The sequence below is a fragment of the Tetrao urogallus genome (genome assembly GCF_951394365.1).
Source record: "Tetrao urogallus genome assembly, chromosome: 7".
Classification (NCBI taxonomy): Eukaryota; Metazoa; Chordata; class Aves; order Galliformes; family Phasianidae; genus Tetrao; species Tetrao urogallus.
Genome location: NC_136820.1, coordinates 25,157,507 through 25,175,515, shown reverse-complemented (window position 1 = coordinate 25,175,515; position 18,009 = coordinate 25,157,507). Strand labels below are relative to the sequence as shown.

At 39.6% G+C, this 18,009-nt stretch overlaps 1 protein-coding gene across 1 annotated transcript; it reads left to right on the top strand.

Moving 5' to 3' along the window:
- ARL4A (ARF like GTPase 4A) lies at nt 1-603 on the top strand (the record flags this gene model as incomplete). The annotated part of the gene is made up of 1 exon (XM_079538664.1): nt 1-603. The coding sequence occupies one exon, from the start codon at nt 1-3 to the stop codon at nt 601-603; it is 603 nt and encodes a 200-aa protein (XP_079394790.1).
- Nucleotides 604-18,009: the final 17,406 nt, after the last annotated feature.

Below are 18,009 nucleotides of genomic sequence, written 5' to 3'. Positions count from 1 at the left end.
ATGGGGAATGGACTCTCGGATCAGACGCCGATCCTGTCCAGCCTGCCTTCTTTCCAGTGCTTCCATATCGTGATCTTGGGGCTGGATTCTGCTGGGAAGACGACCGTGCTGTACAGGCTGCAGTTCAATGAGTTCGTCAACACCGTCCCCACGAAAGGATTTAATACGGAGAAAATCAAAGTGACGCTGGGCAACTCGAAAACGGTCACGTTCCACTTCTGGGATGTGGGCGGCCAGGAGAAGCTGCGGCCGCTATGGAAGTCGTACACGAGGTGTACCGATGGTATTGTGTTTGTGGTGGACTCTGTAGACGTCGAGAGAATGGAGGAAGCCAAAACGGAACTTCACAAAATCACGCGGATATCTGAAAATCAAGGAGTGCCTGTCCTTATAGTCGCTAACAAGCAGGACTTGAGAAACTCTCTCTCTCTTTCTGAAATCGAGAAGATGTTAGCGATGAGCGAGCTGAGTTCTTCGACTCCCTGGCATTTGCAACCAACCTGTGCAATCATTGGAGATGGACTCAAAGAAGGACTGGAAAAGCTATACGATATGATAATTAAGCGAAGGAAAATGTTGAGGCAGCAGAAAAAGAAGAGATGAGTTCTGTTTTGACCTTTCTATTTTAGGGTAGTTACGTGGTCAAAATTTGACATAAGACAGCTTCCAAACCCAGGCCTGCTTGTTTGGATGCCGTTAAGCTTAGTTACATTAAACAATCAGTTGCACAACCTTGCCTTCTGGAAGGCAGTGTGCTCATGGAACTTTTATTTTTTTTAAATAGTCTCTTCTGAGTTTATGGCTCTGCATTATTTCAGAAGCCCGAATAGATGATGTAATACTATCAGGAAATGGATGGATGGGTGGGTATATGTGACATGGATATCTAAATAGCCAAATATGACGAAGGTTTTCTGCTTAGTGTTGTACTCCTACGTTTGAGGGTGCCTCTGCAAGCAATTTGCATTGAAGGTGTTCTGTGTTTTTGAACTTCTAATGCTCACAAGTGGAGTATTTAGGTGAACATTATACAGCTTTAAAAACATGTATGATGCTAGTAACCCATTATTTCAAGAGGCTGTTTTTTATCTTGTTTGGGGATTTCTATGGAAGCTTGGCTACATGTGTAGGGTGTTTTTTTTTTAATTTGGCACTTTTTGAAATTGACTCATGTTCAGTTCAAATACTTGAAGCTTAAGTGCTGTGGGTTTTTCAACTGATAGAAGAGACTTTTTTGACAAGTTAAAAAATGTAAACAGCACGTTGGAGCATGGAAAAGTGATTTCCCAATATACAGCATGTTTTTCATATATAAGGTTTTTTATTTTTTAGAGGTAGCTATTCATCCTTATACATTAAATCAGACTTAAGCTAATACTCAAAATTAGTAATTTATTTTTGAATGATAAGTATTACGTCCTCGATCTATCCAATTAAAAGTAAATTAATTGCAGTAAAGAAGCTGTAAAGAACAACTTAGGCTGTTGTGGTTCTAGCAATCGCAACATGTTTGCTCTGTTAGTGACTTTTTTGGCAATAAAAATAAATCATAATGAAGTAAAGATGAAGTTAAACTTAGCAGAGCACTTCTTGTATCTCCCCAAAATATCCCATTTTATTAAAGTGGTATTGCTGTGTCACTTCAACGTATGCTTTTTTTTTATTATTGTGACTCTAATTATTAAAGTATTTTGTGGTTAGGAATGTAATAATGCTTTATACACTCAAAACATATGACACTACTGGGAGGGAGGGAATGGGGGAAGAAGATTTTCAAGATGGGCCTGTGTTCTGCTTTAATTATGCTTTAAGCTGTTCTTGTTTACAGAGTGTGCAAACAGTGTTAACTGGGCAGGATAGTGCTTGACAGAAAAGGGAGGGTAGTTTTTCTTACTGGTACAGAACTTCAAGTGACTCTTTAGATACTTGGTTAGCAACTAAAAGGGCTATAACAGAGCCTGGATTTTTAGGACTAACTTTAGTGGTGCTGTAAAAATTCATCAGAATGTTAGATTCTCTTTAAACTTTTGTTGGAAACATCAAATTAAAAAAAAAAAAAATCTATTTCCTCCTCTTAGTCAACCAGCAATGTTTAAAAAAAAAAAAAAAAAAAAAAAAAAAAAAAAAAAAAAAAACCACTTTCTTACATGCTGCCATGTATCAGGAGGGTGACAGCTACAAACCTGAATGTCAATCAATATGACTTAAATATGTTTTAGGGAAAAAAAAAATCAAATGTTTTAACCAGCAGCTGTTTGTCCCGGAGGTAACCAAAAATGCACTTTAGTGTCTTCAATAAATGAAAGTGACAGCTGTTTTTTTTTTGTTGTTGTTGTTTATTTTATTTTATTTTTTTTTAATACATCTCGGTCCTTTTTGAATAAACTGAAGTAGCTTCCAGTGGAGCTTTTGTATGTTGGTTATATATGTACCTGCACTGGTGACATTGTAAGTCACTTACTCAAGTAATGTTTATATTTATAGAAATGTGGATGACTTCTTAAACCTCAATAAACAATTCAAAACAAGTCTATAGAGAAGGTGTCTGACTTGTGCTGCAGTGATATATTCTCCTCAACCTCTGTGCACATATTGATCCTATTAGCCATAGAACCATTTCTGTTGAAAACCAAAATCTTGTAAATGTGGTAAGGGTCAAAAATGTTCCAGTCTTCTAAACTGTAGGTACCTCATTAACGCCTTTAAATCAGTGATGTATCAATATGCTCATGGAAGAAATATTAATTGTGCTTTCTGTAACCCTTTCTGTAGTGATGGGTCTTGCATAGTTTGAAAAAGCCTTTATATATGTGAACCTTTCTTGTGTTATTTTTGGTATTGGACAGATAATGTTGGGCATTTATTGTGTATGCACAGGTTGTACTGATTTTTGTATAGACAAGTGCAAATATCTGAAGCTGTCCGAAGGATTCTTAAACCTTGGGTGAATTTTCTTCTCAGATTCTATGGTAAGGAGCAGAATGTAGAAAAATTGAAGTTCTGATTAGTTTTAGGCCTCTAACGAAGTCAGAACGCATCTCATTTAGAAACCTACAAATCAAAATTTAAGTTTGAATAAGAATGTCCAAACCTATCTCACAGTTCTTTCACATCACTGATGGCTCATCAAAGTGGAGGTTGCTCACAGTGGATCTTGAGAAAGAGGTGCTTGTTCTTTAGCCCTATGAATCTAGGGTGCAATTGGTATCATCTAGCTAATGCTTTTCTTCCTATCATGTGCATATCACTGTTAGGTTAAGGAAGCTGGTGTGACAGGTTGGCTTGATTTTTATTTATTTATTTATTTTATTTTGTACCCAGAAAGCAAACTATAAAATACAAAGTAATTATTACTTCAAACTTTCATTAAATTTTTACTGGGAATAGTTGAAAAGGCACCCCACCCAAAAAAAAGCCAATTATATTTTGTTCTGCATATTGAACCTGCTAGTCTTTAACAGTGACAGTGTCCTTGAACTCCTGTGCGTATAATAGCTTCAGTGCACGATTTTAACTACAAAGACATGACTGATCTTTACCCAGCACTTCTCTTTGGAGGAAATGGTCAGAGAAAGTGCAGAAGGTGTGTTCTTTGAGTGACTTGCTTGTTATCACGTAGTGTTTGATGCTGGCTTTGGAAGGGGAAACAGCAAATGGGGGGTGAGTTACATTGAAGATATACCTGTATCTGTGCTAGGACTATTTGGCTGTAATATTACAGTAACTCCTGAGTAAAGTAGTCAAATATGATTGTAGTGGTACCTCCAAAATTGTGTTCTGCGTTACTATGACAGTTACCAGTCATGAACAAAGCAGTAATTGCAATAGAGCATTTAATACATTACTGATGTGTGTCAGAAAATCTTTGAGAGAACAAGTAGATGTAATTTTGTTACAGTGCTGGAGTTGTGCTAAATGTTGCAAAAATATGCTTCAAATGATACTCTTTTCTTCAAGTTACTGGCCGTGGTAAACACCTGAAACTGCTTCTACCTCTAGAAGGCATAGGATTGTGTTTAGGTTGATGCAGCACTGTTAGAAACAAGCCATAAGCTCTTGTCTTAATGCTGCTGTTGTGGAATTACAAAGGTTGTTATGCCATTGCCTCAGCTGTATACAGATATAAAAACATTTAAATTTGGCTTGTCTTCAGGGTCTGGGCTCTGTTTTCTAGCTGAATAACTGTATATTGACTTCCAACCCTTTCAACTGAAGTAAGTTGTTGGACTGAATGTGTGTTTACATTTGAAAAATACAGATATTGTTTTCTCCAGCAAGGTGATGGATGAAAAGTTTCTCTCCGAATTTTCACCTTTTGTTGAGACTCAGTTGATCCTTTCCATGTGGCAAGCAGTGCTCACCCCCTGCTCCTTGAGCTGCCTTGGTGAGATGCTCCCTGGTGCAGCCTCTAGTCCTGCAGGGGCTGCTGCCTGTGTTGCGGTGCTCACAGAATGGCAAGCAGCTGTCAGTGGCTGATGAACTCATCTGGGTCCCAACAAGGCTGTGTGATGGCAGCTGCCTATGTCTTGGGTCAGTTGTTTACAAAAGAGCAGGGTGTTAATTAGCAGCAGGCTGAAACTTTGCTGAAGAGAGTGCAATTCGTGGCTTCTAAGGAGGATCTGATGCTGCACCGATTCTATAAAGAAGGAATTCATACGGCACAGTGGGTATAATGTAGGCAGTTTGAGTATACCATGTATAGGTAGTTTGCAGGCTTAGTTCAGGGAGGTTAGTAATGCCTGCTCACAATGCTATGTTCCTTTGGCTTGTTTTGAGAGGGAAATCTAAGAATGGCTGAGTGCTTTTTGGAGCATTGTTGTTACTGTGATGTGACTCATCAGAGATGATCACAACTCATGGCCATGCTCTGGGAGCCAGCAGCCTCATGTTCCTGAGACAAAGTTGCTGCTGCTGCTGCAGGAAGGGATGTCTGGGGAGCTGTGGATAATATGGTCTTGTGTGCATTTAGTCTGAGTGATGAGGAAAGCATTTTGTTAGATTCCTGACTGACCTATCGATGTGAAGCCCTGTTCTTCTCACAGAATTTTGCAGGCTGTGGTTATTTTTAGAAGCAGTATAGTGCTGTAGAACTGCGTGGACAAACCATGTGTGTTTTGAAACAGAAGGGAAATATGCAACTGAACTTCACAGCAGGGTGATTTCTGGGGTTACCATATGGGCTACATTTGTTCCCTTCTATTTGAGAACAAAATCAAGTGCACAGCTGCTAGGGTACCCTTCTTGGAAGTGTTAGGTGGTCCTCTTAAATCAGTTGTAATGAAGTAAAAATGCAGTTCCCAAGACCTAAATGGGAAAAAGGTGGGAGGGGGGTGGGGAGGATGAGCAAAATATCTGGAGCAAGCTAGATACAGGAGCATCCTACCTTGTCAGCTCCTGTTTCATTGTGACTGATGTGAGGTATGTCATGTTCACTGCCTGGCCAAGCTGACTGCACACTTGTTCACTTTTCATATGTTGAATTTATTGAAAGATAAGCCCAACATCTGAGAATCTAGGCAAAGGGGCCAGACTGTGCTTCCAGACTACATGCCTGCTTGTAAACAGCTCAGGAAGGTAAGATGCTAATCCTTGAGCCACCAAGGTTATCCCTTCTTAGTTCCAGCTATATTTACACAGCTGCTCCTCCAGACTCAAGAACTGAAGACAAAAAGCTGAATGTTAGAAAAGAAATGGGGATCATATCATAGAATGGTTTAAGTTGGAGGGGATCTTAAAAGCCGTTTAGTTCCAACAGCTCTGCTGTGGCAGGGTTGCCACTCTCGAGATCAGCCTGTCCAGGATCCCATCCCAGGGGAGGCTCGCTGCAGTTGTGAGCTGGGGGGCATGCAGGAAGGGAGTATTTGAAACTGTTCAACCTCACTAGTTGTTCAAGATATTGAAAACTAAGGGAAACATATACTTCTAGGCTGCCTAATTGGTTGTAAATCTTTATTTCATGCACTGAAGTTTTCCTATTACTGAATGAAACAATGCCCTATTTAAGAAAGCCACCTAATCACTCATTCATCTCTGGTCAAGTTGACAGAGGGTAGGCCTGGGGGTGTAGGGACACTGGCTGGCATACCAGCTGCCGTGTCTGGGGTTGCTTCCAAGAACAGCAGGAGTCTGGTTCAGGCAAGGTGAATGCATGAAACCTGGTGCTATGAGGTGGTCCAGAACAGCCACTAGCCGTGCAGCCCTGGCACTTATGTTCTGTTACCATTTTATGAATGATAAACAAAAATAATTTCTTTTAGACTTTTCCAGCTTCTTTTGCTTGGAAATGCTTCTTTTGCAGCATTTCCATCTCTTTCTGTGCCAATGTCATTTGCCCTGAAAGCTTTGGCAGGCTTTGATGTTGGAGATCTCTATGTTGGCTGTCATAGGGATGAGTTTGTGGGTCAAGAGGGTCAGGAAAGTGTGTTCACCTCTGGCTTGTTTAGCTAAAAGCAGTCTTTTAGTAAGGCTGGTCTAATGTGGATGTAGATAAGAGAAGGAAAAATTCTAAATATATTCTAGTTTCTAACATTAGCTGAACTCTGTGACCTTCTGATTATTGGATATTGCTGTGTGTGTGGGCCACTGGTGTTTCTTGGCACTGGTTTCATGGTGATCTCCAAGATGCAGTCCTCAGACAGCCAGCATAAGGTCTCCACAGATTTAAATGGTAATACTGAATTTATATATCCATCGTGTATATTTTATCTGGGCATCTGAGGTGCTTCTGTGGGTCAACATGTTTTCTCAAAGATAATTTTGATTTTTTGGGAAATATAAATTCATGTAACAATGTCCCCACAAACAGTTTATCCTTGTTTTGTCCTTGTTATATCATAATTGGCATAAGTTAAATGACAATCTATGGACTATTACTATTTCCATTGAATTACACCTAATGAATTTCTATTTGAATTGGGGATATATATTCTTTTTTTTTTTTTTTTTTTTTTTTTTTTTTTTTTTAATCAAAATTTATTTTGCGTAGGAACTGAATTATGCTAACCTTGGGACTACTGGCCTCCCTCATTTTAATTAGCTCAGAAAATTGACTTGTACATTTAAAGCCTCTGTAATTCAGCTGTAATCACTCATGTTAGGCTGGAGATAAAGGAGTCTCTCAGACTGTGGCACACTGATGCTTTCTGACAGATCTCCTATTGCCGCATCAATACACTTCCCTCACATGGTGCTGCAATAGGACTGGCAGGGACAGAAGTATGGTGCAGCAGCTGCATTTCTGCCACTGTCTCGTGTAACTCATTTATATACAGCATTTCCTTATGTCCTGCTCTTGCTGTAATCACGACAGGAGATGTTGGAAAAGAGTCTGTACGAAGACTCAGCTGCATGCTGCAGCTTGAAAACAAATACTTCAACTTGGGTAATTTACCTGTAAAGCCCTGGAGTGAATGCTGGAGGCCAGGGCTGCAGTTTGGTGCCCCTACCCACTGAGAGCTCAGGGCATTTTATTCCTGCTAAAGAGCCGTGGTGAAACAGAAAAGAAAGAGTGCAGCAGTAATTTCAATTCTGAATTTCTTGTGATGTGTGTTCAGAAGCAGGATGTTAGGAAATCATATTGTTTCAATGATAATACATTTGAGAGTTTAAAAATGAAAGTTCAATATACTGTATTTTCTGACTCCATGAGCTGCAGCTTCAGAGAAAACAAAAAATATTTCCATAGCTGCAAATAATAATTGATTTTATATTCATCAGTAAATAAATATTCATAAAGCCTATCGTCTCTACCTGATTGTTGTTTGCATTTGACTAAAGCTGTTAAGCAAAAGTAGTAAAAAATATTTGGTTTTACGTTTGAATTCAATTGCAGTGACTATTTGGCCTTCCAGAGCAAGCATGTGAAAGTTTTCTAACAGAGATCTTGAGTTTAAATAATGCATCACCTTTCATTTGGAGTAGTCAGTGACAAAAACGTCTGGTAATTCCTTGGGAAAGGTAGCCCAATTCTGCATGGTACGGTGAGGAAAGTATCTCACGGTGGCTTCAGACCTTGGGATTCAATGGGTCTCCTGCTCTGTCTGCTTCTCTTGGCTGCAATGAATCAGTCTGCACAGGATGTGGCTGCTAGCAGATGATAATGCAAAGTGAAGGGCTGGGCCATGAAAAGCCCCAGGGTGGCTCAGCACGGTGCTGAGTTCTCACGAAGAGCTGATTGCTTTCCAAAAATAAGAACAGGAACTAGGGCAGATAATCCATGTAAAATGCACTTCCCACCTTACACATTCACAACAATTTATTATTTTCAGCATTGTGGAGCTTAATGTGTTGATTACATACATAATCTCCGTAGGCACACACACACCTACACGCACTTCTTGTATCCTTGCAGGCCCCATTTGCAAAAATTTCTCTAGGATTCTGTTCTGTGGGTGTAACTCCAGAATATATAAACAGATCCATGTTTTCACATCACTTGAACCCAAACCTGACTGCAAACATGACAGCACTAGAAATACAATGGTTTGGAACTTTCTGCTCTGTTTTAAACCCTTCAGTTTACTAGGACAAGGCAATCTGGGCTGTTCACACGACTTGCTATTGTGGCAGCGTTACCACTGCTCGGAATTCAGGTTGTGTCAGCATTTCTTCTACAATCATAAATCCTTGTTTCAAGAGCTTAATAATCCAATTAGTCTTGAAATTTCACACTTGTCTGAAACTTGGCACTGAATATTAATTTTGCTTTTTACCACATTAAATAAAAATACGTATTAGAAGTGAATGTAAATAAATGAAAAATAGGCTCATTGTGTTTCACTGCCTTTTTCCCTTTCAGTGTTGATTTTGTTTATTGAAATGAAATGGCATGAACTTACTGTTCCAAGTGGAAGCCTTTGTAAATTCTTCTTAAGTTAAAAACTGCAGTCATTAGCATTTGCAAATCAGCTTTCATGAGCTTGTAGATCTCACGCGCAGCAAGTTGAGTTCTCTATCAGTGTCAGCACAGCAATATATAGGAAGTAGCAGTTGTGGGAGAGGACATGCGCAAAGAATAGAAGCATGGATATGATTATCCTTAGCTGCTTTCATATGTAATTTCAAATCCTGTGATTATGCAAGTACATTTTCTAGGCAGTGATGATATATAATGTAAATCAAATGCAGGGTTTCTTCTGTCCTGTTGAAAAGCCTGTGTTTGTAAAATTTCCAAGCTGCTGGATTTTTTTTGGTTTGTTTGTTTTAAATGAACAAATAAACAGAAATCTTAGGAGAAGGCTCTGATGCGAGTCTTTTAATTTTTGCTCACCCCTTCTCTATAACTCTGAGATTATCCTGGGGGTCACTAAGGGTATGACTTGTCTGTGCACAATATCTTTTTGCATATAAATGCTTGCGTGGTTTTTTTTTGTTTGTTTTTGTCCTGTTTTGTTTTTGTTTTCAGAAAGGTAGCAGTAACACAAAGATCCTGTATTAATGGTTGCTCTGCTCTGACTTAAATCAAAAATAAGTCTTTTTCCTTGTGCATTCACTTATCCTCTGCACAGAACATGTAGAATCTGCCAGTTTGAAGCCACAATGCTTTATCCTCCTTTTGCACTCAGTGGAGCCGAGCATACATCCCTGCATAAAGCAGATCTTGCACATCAGGAGAACCAGTGCACTCAACTCTGGATGTGCCCTCCACTCTTACTTCACCCAGCCCATTCTGAACAGAACAGAAATATTTTTTTCTTTCTTCCCTTTCAAATGACCTTCCGGCTGAAAGCATGAGTAGCTATAGCAATCTATTGTGTGTCAGAAAATGCATACTCACTTTGAGAGCTTTGGGTTGAGCTTAGCGTACCTTTCCACTCCACATGGCTTTTTATTTACTTCCCAAAGGAAAGCTTTCCTTATGCCTAGTGCTTTTCTATTAGCAGCACCATGCTTTTTTCAGTGTAACACAGGCACAACAATCAGGATTCCTTTTATCCAGCATTCAGCCTCTAAAAATTAGGTATTCATGTCTGATCTGTGCACCTCTAGATATTTTTCTTGTCTATAGAAAGACAGGTGTTTGTTTAGGGCATACTTTATCCTAGTTCAGGAACAGGATCTAAAGTAGGTCAGAAAAACCACCATATGAGTGAGTCTATCTGCCATACAGAGGCATAAGCTGATTAACTCAAACGTAGACACCTGTCTTTTACACCAACTGTTTATACTTATATCCTAAACGATAGCCCCTAATCTGTGGGAGCTACCTTGATGCAAAACGCAGGTGTCTGCCATTTGAAATCTGTGTCAATCTGCAGCAGCTGAGAGCCTACTGCAGTCCTTCGTAACAAATTAACCATAGCCCTTCTGCATGCTATGAAATCATAGTCCTCTTTTCATAAGAAGAAAATGTGAGGACTGATATGTTAAGTAATATCTATACACTGAGAAAAACGAAAGTGAGAGCTGTTATTGAACACAATGAGCATACCACATTTCAAAGTCCAGATATTCTCACTAGAGAAATCAGTAAACCAAATTACTTTCTCTTAGGACGTTTTATGGCTCCAATGAAGCTTCTTGTATATGCAAAGGTAACTTTTCATTGCATTCAGTGGGAGTGAGATAAGGCTGTAGAATTGTGCAACAAACCTGCTAACTATAATAGCTTTTAGATAATAAAGTGGGTTTTTCTTTTGTTTCTTCTTTTTTTTTTTTTTTCTTTTTCTTTTTTTTAAATGCAAGTAAATCCTGACCTACCACCTGATGCTATAATTTGGTCTAGCAACATCTGTGTCAGTTTCTGTAGGTGCTGGGGGTTGCAATCAGTCATGTGACCATCAAAAGTCTATGAGCAATCACAGTCTAGTTGTTAAGAGAGTGGAAGAGGCTTGCCAAAAGGAAGTTCCCTGTGTGGTGGTATTGTGGAGGTGGCCTGGATAGAGAAGCATAGATGTGAACAAGGAGTAATGTGAGCAGAGATTGTGAACTGACTGATGGCCTTCAGTTTCCCTTCTGTCTAACAAGGTATGATTAAGTGACATGTGTTTTCTCTGAGGAATTTCTATTTTATGAGAATGCAACATGAGAAGGGGTTTTGCTTGTGCTTATGTTGTGAAAATGGTAAGGATTTAAAGTCTTCTTAAGTATCTAACATGGTCAAACTCTTTGTTGGCTGAAGAAATTAAAAGCCATCCTAGGCAATGCCCTGAAATTGCATATTAGTGATTTCCTTAGGAAATGAAGCTAAAATGGTGGGAGGAGTAGGTGAGGAAGGAAGAGGCCTAGAAAGCAGAGATCTGGGATATGGCTCTAAGAGCTTTGGAATTTTTGTGAATGAGTAAATTGGGCATATTGCGTATGTTTGTAGTCTGGGAAAAATGCTAGACTTCACTTAGCCTCTTAGCCTTAAGAAGGAAGTTTGTATGCTGAACAACTGAGAGATCTGCATTCCTGAAATCACCATATCCTCCTGTGAAAGCAAAGGTGTAACTTCTGAAGTTTTTCTCTCTGTGATATGAGACCAGGTGCTATGATTTCCTATCAGTTATCTGTGGTGAGAAAATAACTGTATATGTACCCTAAAGGAGATGTTATCTGCTTCCCTAAACACTCTGTTGACTCTCTGTCTTGTGTGAATTAATCCTTGATTGCAAAGACATCCAGGCTGGCACTGAAACATTTGCTGAAAAGCTGTGTATTGCCTGGTTGCTTACTTTCTCTCTTCTGCTATGGGTGTCTGTAGAAGGTTTATCTATTGTTTCGCAGCGAATTAATAATATATGACATGGCACAACTGCTTAGCAATGTTGATTTTGTTACGATTCAATGAGTTTTCAGTCCTCTGAAGGAAGACGAGAATGCTATAGGAGCTTGTTCCTACAGAGGACTAAAACACCACTATCTTGGGGAGAAATACTTGGAATTTCTCGTTTCTGTGATGGAAATCTCGTGAACACTCATCTTGCTTTTAGTATGCAAAGTGGTCTTGTTCACTGAGCCTTTGATACTTGAGCTTGCTGTGACTGTTACAAGCTGAAGTGTGGGGATATGCGAACAAAAGAATAATAAAAAAAAAAAAAAGTGGCTTACTGGAAAATACTACAATGTTTCAAAAAATTATTTTTAAAAATGCTACTGAAAAAGGTGGTAAATGTCAGTTGGTAGGTGCTGGGCTACATTTAGTTACAGAAAATTTTAATCTGTCTGCTAGGCTGTGCTCTGCTCTCTAATAAGCTAACTTCAGTAAAGTGACTCCGGGTTTTGTTTGCAACTAGTGGTACCACATAGCAGGGTGCAAGTGGATTACTCGTTTCTTGTGCAAGGTGAATTACTGAGGTATGTCTTCCATTGGACTGCACCTCTTGGTGGTTTCCAGTAGCAAAGTTCCTACAGCAGGTGGTGGGTTTGCAGTCATTTGTTGCATTTCTGTGATTGGTCAGCAGCACTGCTTTGAGATAATCCCCCTGGAGGCCAGGACTGTGTTAGAACCGCTGTTTGGGTGCCTGAGGAGAAATGCCATCCTCATCACTCTTCTGTCTGAGCAGCCAGGGGCTGTCTCTGACCTTTGAGGACTTGAAAATGTTTTACTCCTCTGATAAAACCTCTCCTGATGAAAGAGATTCTAGTGATTTTGACATGGGCCTTCGTGTTAAGGGAAGAAAAAAGCAGAGTGAGGTTTCTGTCCTTCAAGGATTGGTGGTTTTGGAGGTGAATGTGACGAGTCACAGGTGTTGATACTTTGCTTTTTGTGTGCACCCAACTGCTGAGTGTCAGTTCTGTGATACAATCCATCTCCTGATGGACTGGGTGTGGAAAAATTGAGTTAGTGGAGTTAAATCCAGCTGGTGAACAGTCATGAGTGATGTTCCCCAGCTGTTGATATTGGGGCCAGCTCTGTTTAATACCTTTACTGATGACCTGGATGAGGGGATTGTGTGCACCCTCAGTAAGTTTAACATGACATCATGTTAGGGGGAAATACTGATCTTCCTAAGGATGGGAAGACCCCACAGACGGGTCTGTGCAGGCTGGATCACTAGGCTAAAGTCAATTACGTGAACTTAAACAAGACCTGTTCTTGTTACAGTAAGATCCTTCATTGTCTATTAGGCTTTCTTTTGGCTTACAGTTGTTTAAAAACTGTTCTTTCCACTTTAATTCTTTCACTATGATGGAGTGAAAGAAGACCAATGGGATACTCTTTATTCCAGGAGAACATATAAGGCAATCCTGTAGCCAAATTTTACAGTTTTATTTGAGAATATATTAGAATTTCTTTTTCTTTTTCTTTTTTTTTTTTTTTTTAAATTGTTAAGAATAACTTTAAGTTCTTGTTTGGGTCTTTGGATTATAACTTATCAAGCTGTTCTCCAGTACTAAGGCTGGAATTTCTTTGAAAGTGCAATCTTGGACTTAGATTCGTAAGATGAGGTAGAAGGTATATAGAAGGTATATTCTTATGTTTAGATGATAATGTTTAACTTTTTGCTATAGCTTCATAGCATGAAGTATTTGGTTTAAAAAAAAAAAAAAAAATGTCGCCTTACATCCTATAGTTGTGTTGGTACAATTGCTTGTACAGCTGTATTAAAAACCTTTCACTGAATTTATCTGGTTTCAGTAAAATTTCCAGATTATCCTCTCCCCCCCCCTTGCTCCCCCAGTATGTCAGTTCAGACTGCAGCTGTCTCTTTGTATGCCAGCTCAACTGCAGGATGCCATGCACAGATTCAAGTGGTGCTGAATGGTGGCAATATCTTAAACTAATACTACTACTGAAAGAACTCTAATATTTGAAGCTGGAGCTATGAACTTGCCAAAAAATAAATGCACAAAGCATACAACTCAATAGAAGATAGTTTTGATTTATTTTGAAATACTGACAAAGAAAAATTAGAAACTCCGTAAGGATTCCTAGACAGGTGTCATCAGTTCTGAAATATAGAGCTGAAATTAGTTGAAGGAGAAGCAGGAGCTGAGGTTCACCTCAGGAATATCTGCCTTAATCTATGAAATTTTCCCATAGTTAGTTTCAGTGTCTTGTAACATATACTTGATACTGGTATACCAGTGTACTGATAGCATATTATTTCAACCTCAAAGCAAGGTGTTTACGTTTTTTGGAAATTCTTGGTTTTCTAAGCGTGTAGCTGCTATAATTCTTCACATGGTGATTCAATCTGATCCATCAGTCTATCTACAATCTTGTTTCCTCAGAACTAATGGAGAGTTTTGTGTGCTATAATGTTAAAAGCTCACAGTAAGTTTTAGAACAATTATCTGGACAGTAAAAAGAGGGACAGTGGAGTGTGGAAAAACCTTTTTACATATGACAATTTCTGGGGGTACCAGGAAGTGTGAAATCAATTAGAAGCGATGACTCTTTGAGTTGGAAAATATGACAAGTTATGTGTTCCTTCTCTCTCCCTCACCCCCCTCATTTCGTAAGCACAAAAGGATGAGAAAAGTTAATCTCTCTGTTTTATTTGCTCTCTGAAGGTTGGCAAATAAAACCTGGAGACCTTGTACTGGCTGAGGACAAGAATTAATTGCTCCTTGAGTGTCATTGTCCACTGACAACTCTTTGGTCAACGCAGTCTTCACCTGGAGAATCTTAGATGGGTCTGAGAGCTCATGATGACAATAAGGCATACGTCACTCTTACTTCCAGCTTTATCATGTTTTTGAATCAAATATTTAAATGAGCCATTAGTTGCTTGGTTCAAATTATGTTTATTCTCCTTTCAGGAGGAGGTGAGCTGTAGCTTCTAATGAGATAAAAATAAATTCTTTAAAGTCTTGGTAATGGCTGTCAGTCTGTCTTACTCTTAGTTTGGTAATTAGGTTACCTAATAACATTAAGGAGCAGGGTGCAATTGGTTTTTCCTAGCAGCCTTGCTGTTTTCTCCATCTTTCTGGCTGGGGGAGGGGCAGCAGGAGGCGCTTGCTGGGCTGTGTATAAACTCCTGGCCATAAGGGCACCATTTTCTGCAAGGTGTCTTGAGTTCAAGTGCCTTCCCTACAGCAGGAGGAGATGCTCTGGCCAAGAGAGCTGTCTGCTGGGTCACCTCTAACCCATGGGAACTATGAGTCATCAGTCTGGCCCTTACTGCTCTGGTGACTACATAAACTGGAACTTAGGTAGAGGAGCTCCCTTTTTCGTGGTAAACTATTGTCTCACTTCCTGTGTGTGGATTTATTAGGGTTCAAAAGGGATGTGGGTGTGTGTATTTAAGGAAGCTTCAGCCTCTTTCACTCCTTTATAAATTAATGCTGTTACCACAGCACTGGCAGTTTGCGCTGTCCTTGTGGGGTGCTGCAAGTTCCCTGACTTCCCTGGTGGTTCTCCTAGCCAAGGGGACTGCCTGTGGTACACGCCATCCTTTCTTATCCCCTCAGCAAGACCCCTGACTTGGGGCATGTACCCTTGCATCCCATGGTGCTGGGAGCTACTCATTGTTTCATTTGCTCAGCTTGCTCTGAAAACCTTGATTTAGACATGGAAAACAAAATCATGTTTTCATTCAAAATGAAAACAGTTGCAACTTGTACTTCCTACCCCTTCAAAACCTTTTGTCCTGTCTGGCTTGTTGTATATTTACCTAGACAGAAATAGATAAACTGTGACATTTTGTTGCATTATCTAAAGCGAGAACAGTCTTAGTTGAAGCATGAGACCTGATTTTAAATCTGACCGGTTGTACCATGACTTCTTTCGCTTTATTTCTCTATCCAAAAAAGATCCTGACATGACTGAAAACAACCCTGCTGTGACTTAAAATATAATGATAAAAGCTTTTGTGATTCTCTTTATTATCTTAATCGCCTGTCTTATGATATACAGACAAATATCTTACAGTTCAGTTGAGCTATGTTCTGCTTTGTCTGCTATCATATTAGGTAATTGTTTTTCTGTCACCCTTTGTAAATCAAGACTTTATTTTCAATGGAATTGATTAATAGATGCCATGATCTTGCTGCTCACACTTGCAACGTGTCTTAAGCAAATCAGCAGAAGACTTTGCCATCTCTGTGTACATCACCACAAAGAACAGAAATTACAAGTATCTGTTAATTCTTTAGTAACTACTTGGTATAAAGAGATGTTCACATGCAATTTGTAAAGCAGGACCACTTTCTCCAGAGCACTAAACTTCTGAAAGCAAAATCTATTAACAGTAGTGAAATGCATAAAAACTGCTGCAAATGGAATTTCTAGAAACATTCCTGTTGCCGACAATTATATTCAGGTTTATCAGGATTATATGCTCTTCTAGTGTTTACCCAGCCCACACTAAAAAGACGCAGTACGTGCTTTAGGGTTCACATACTGCTTTTCTAGCCTTGAAATTAGTGGGAGGGCCTTGAGAAAAAGCAAGGATAGCTGAAGGAAGGAACAAAGGCCATGGCTGTGTGGTTTACGTCACTTCATTAAGTAAACAAGGTGGTTCAGCTAAGCTTTCTGACCGTAGTTGTGAGGATATCTGCCTCTTGTACCATGCCAAGCCACTCTGCTTGTTCTGCTTGTCATCTTGCCAGAAAAACAATGTGTAAATTATGACGTGGGCATAAGATCAAATATAAAGAATCAGTATTGCCTTTGGGGATATTTCCCATATTCCTTCTCGTGGGAGACTTACCTGCTTTCTGTACCCAGCCGTTACTCCATCGCTTTCAATCTCTTAGTATGTTATATCCCTGTCCTTCTTGTAGTTTCTTCTATAGCAACCATTCCGTGATAAGGAATATTAAACAGCCAGATCCAACAAGAATGTAGTTCTTTCTGTTTCTATTGTTTCTCACGTGCAAGGCTTGGTGTTTCTGTCTTTGAAATTCTATCTGACTAAACACTGGTGCAAAATGACGTCTTAGCATTGTTGTTACATGTACCAGTGTTGTAGACTTGATCACAACAGAGCAAGGGTTTCTGCTAGTGTAATTATGCTGGTGAGTGAAGTTAGAGCACTATACCACAACAAATGCTTCAGTTCATAACTTGAAGTTGCAGATAAGGAAGAGCCTTCCAGTTTAACTAGTCTATCCTGAGTGTGTCTGTGATTTTTAGTTGGTCTTTCTCATCATGCCTGTTCTGAATCAGATCATATAAACTAATAGTGGTAAACAGTTTTAAAAAAATTAATTTCAAAGGAAAGATTGTCACTTCTCCTTGAAACAAATCTGATCTACAAATCTCTTTCCTTCTAATGTTTGTGTAGGTGTGTAGAACCAATGGTGCATCTGTAAGAATGGCTTCTTGTGCATACTGATGAGTCCTCTTGTCACTGCCTAAGAAGCTGGCTCTTTCTTTTCCAACATCCTCAACTTGTCATGTGTTGTGATGCCTGTAGAGATGTAGTACTATCAGTTGTCAGTGTCTTGGTGTTACTGCTCCACTGTGTCTACTTGCTTCCTGGGATGGATACAACGGACTCCAGCCTTGTATCTAAGTCTTATTTACTGACCAGATCATTTATTACTCACTGGAATGTTCTTTGGATGGCTGAGGCACACCTGGATAAAAGACCTGGCACACCTGGCCACCTCCTCTACATGCATGCCAGGGCATAGTGAAGGCAAGGCTGTTTCTGCAACACCAAAGGATGGGCTCAGGCAGGTATGATGGCCCAAATGGAAGATCAGTTACTGCAGGAAGGCACGTGGGGACAGATCCAAGTTTGCATTGGAGAAAGGTGATGCAGCTGGTCTCTAGAAAAGCTGTGGACTTAACACTGTTCCTCAGTACGTTTAAATTAGTTAATTTGGGTTAATGTTTCCTTTAGATGAACAGTATATGCATATTGTCTCTTAGCTTGAATTTTGAGGCTGCCCTTTTTTGTACATCTCCAGTAGACTCTGGACTGATGCCTTGGACTCCTACCTGCTCTGCCTCATGCAGATGACTACTAATACTGCCCAGCACTGTTTGCACAGTCAGTTTTAAGTTAAGGAAATGATCCTACAGCTGTTTAGCTGGCTAAACCTGACAGTAAGATTACATGCATCAGCATTTCTTGCTTAATGAGTACCAAAGTGAGTTACTGAAATTATCAGTCATGCTGCCTGATGCCA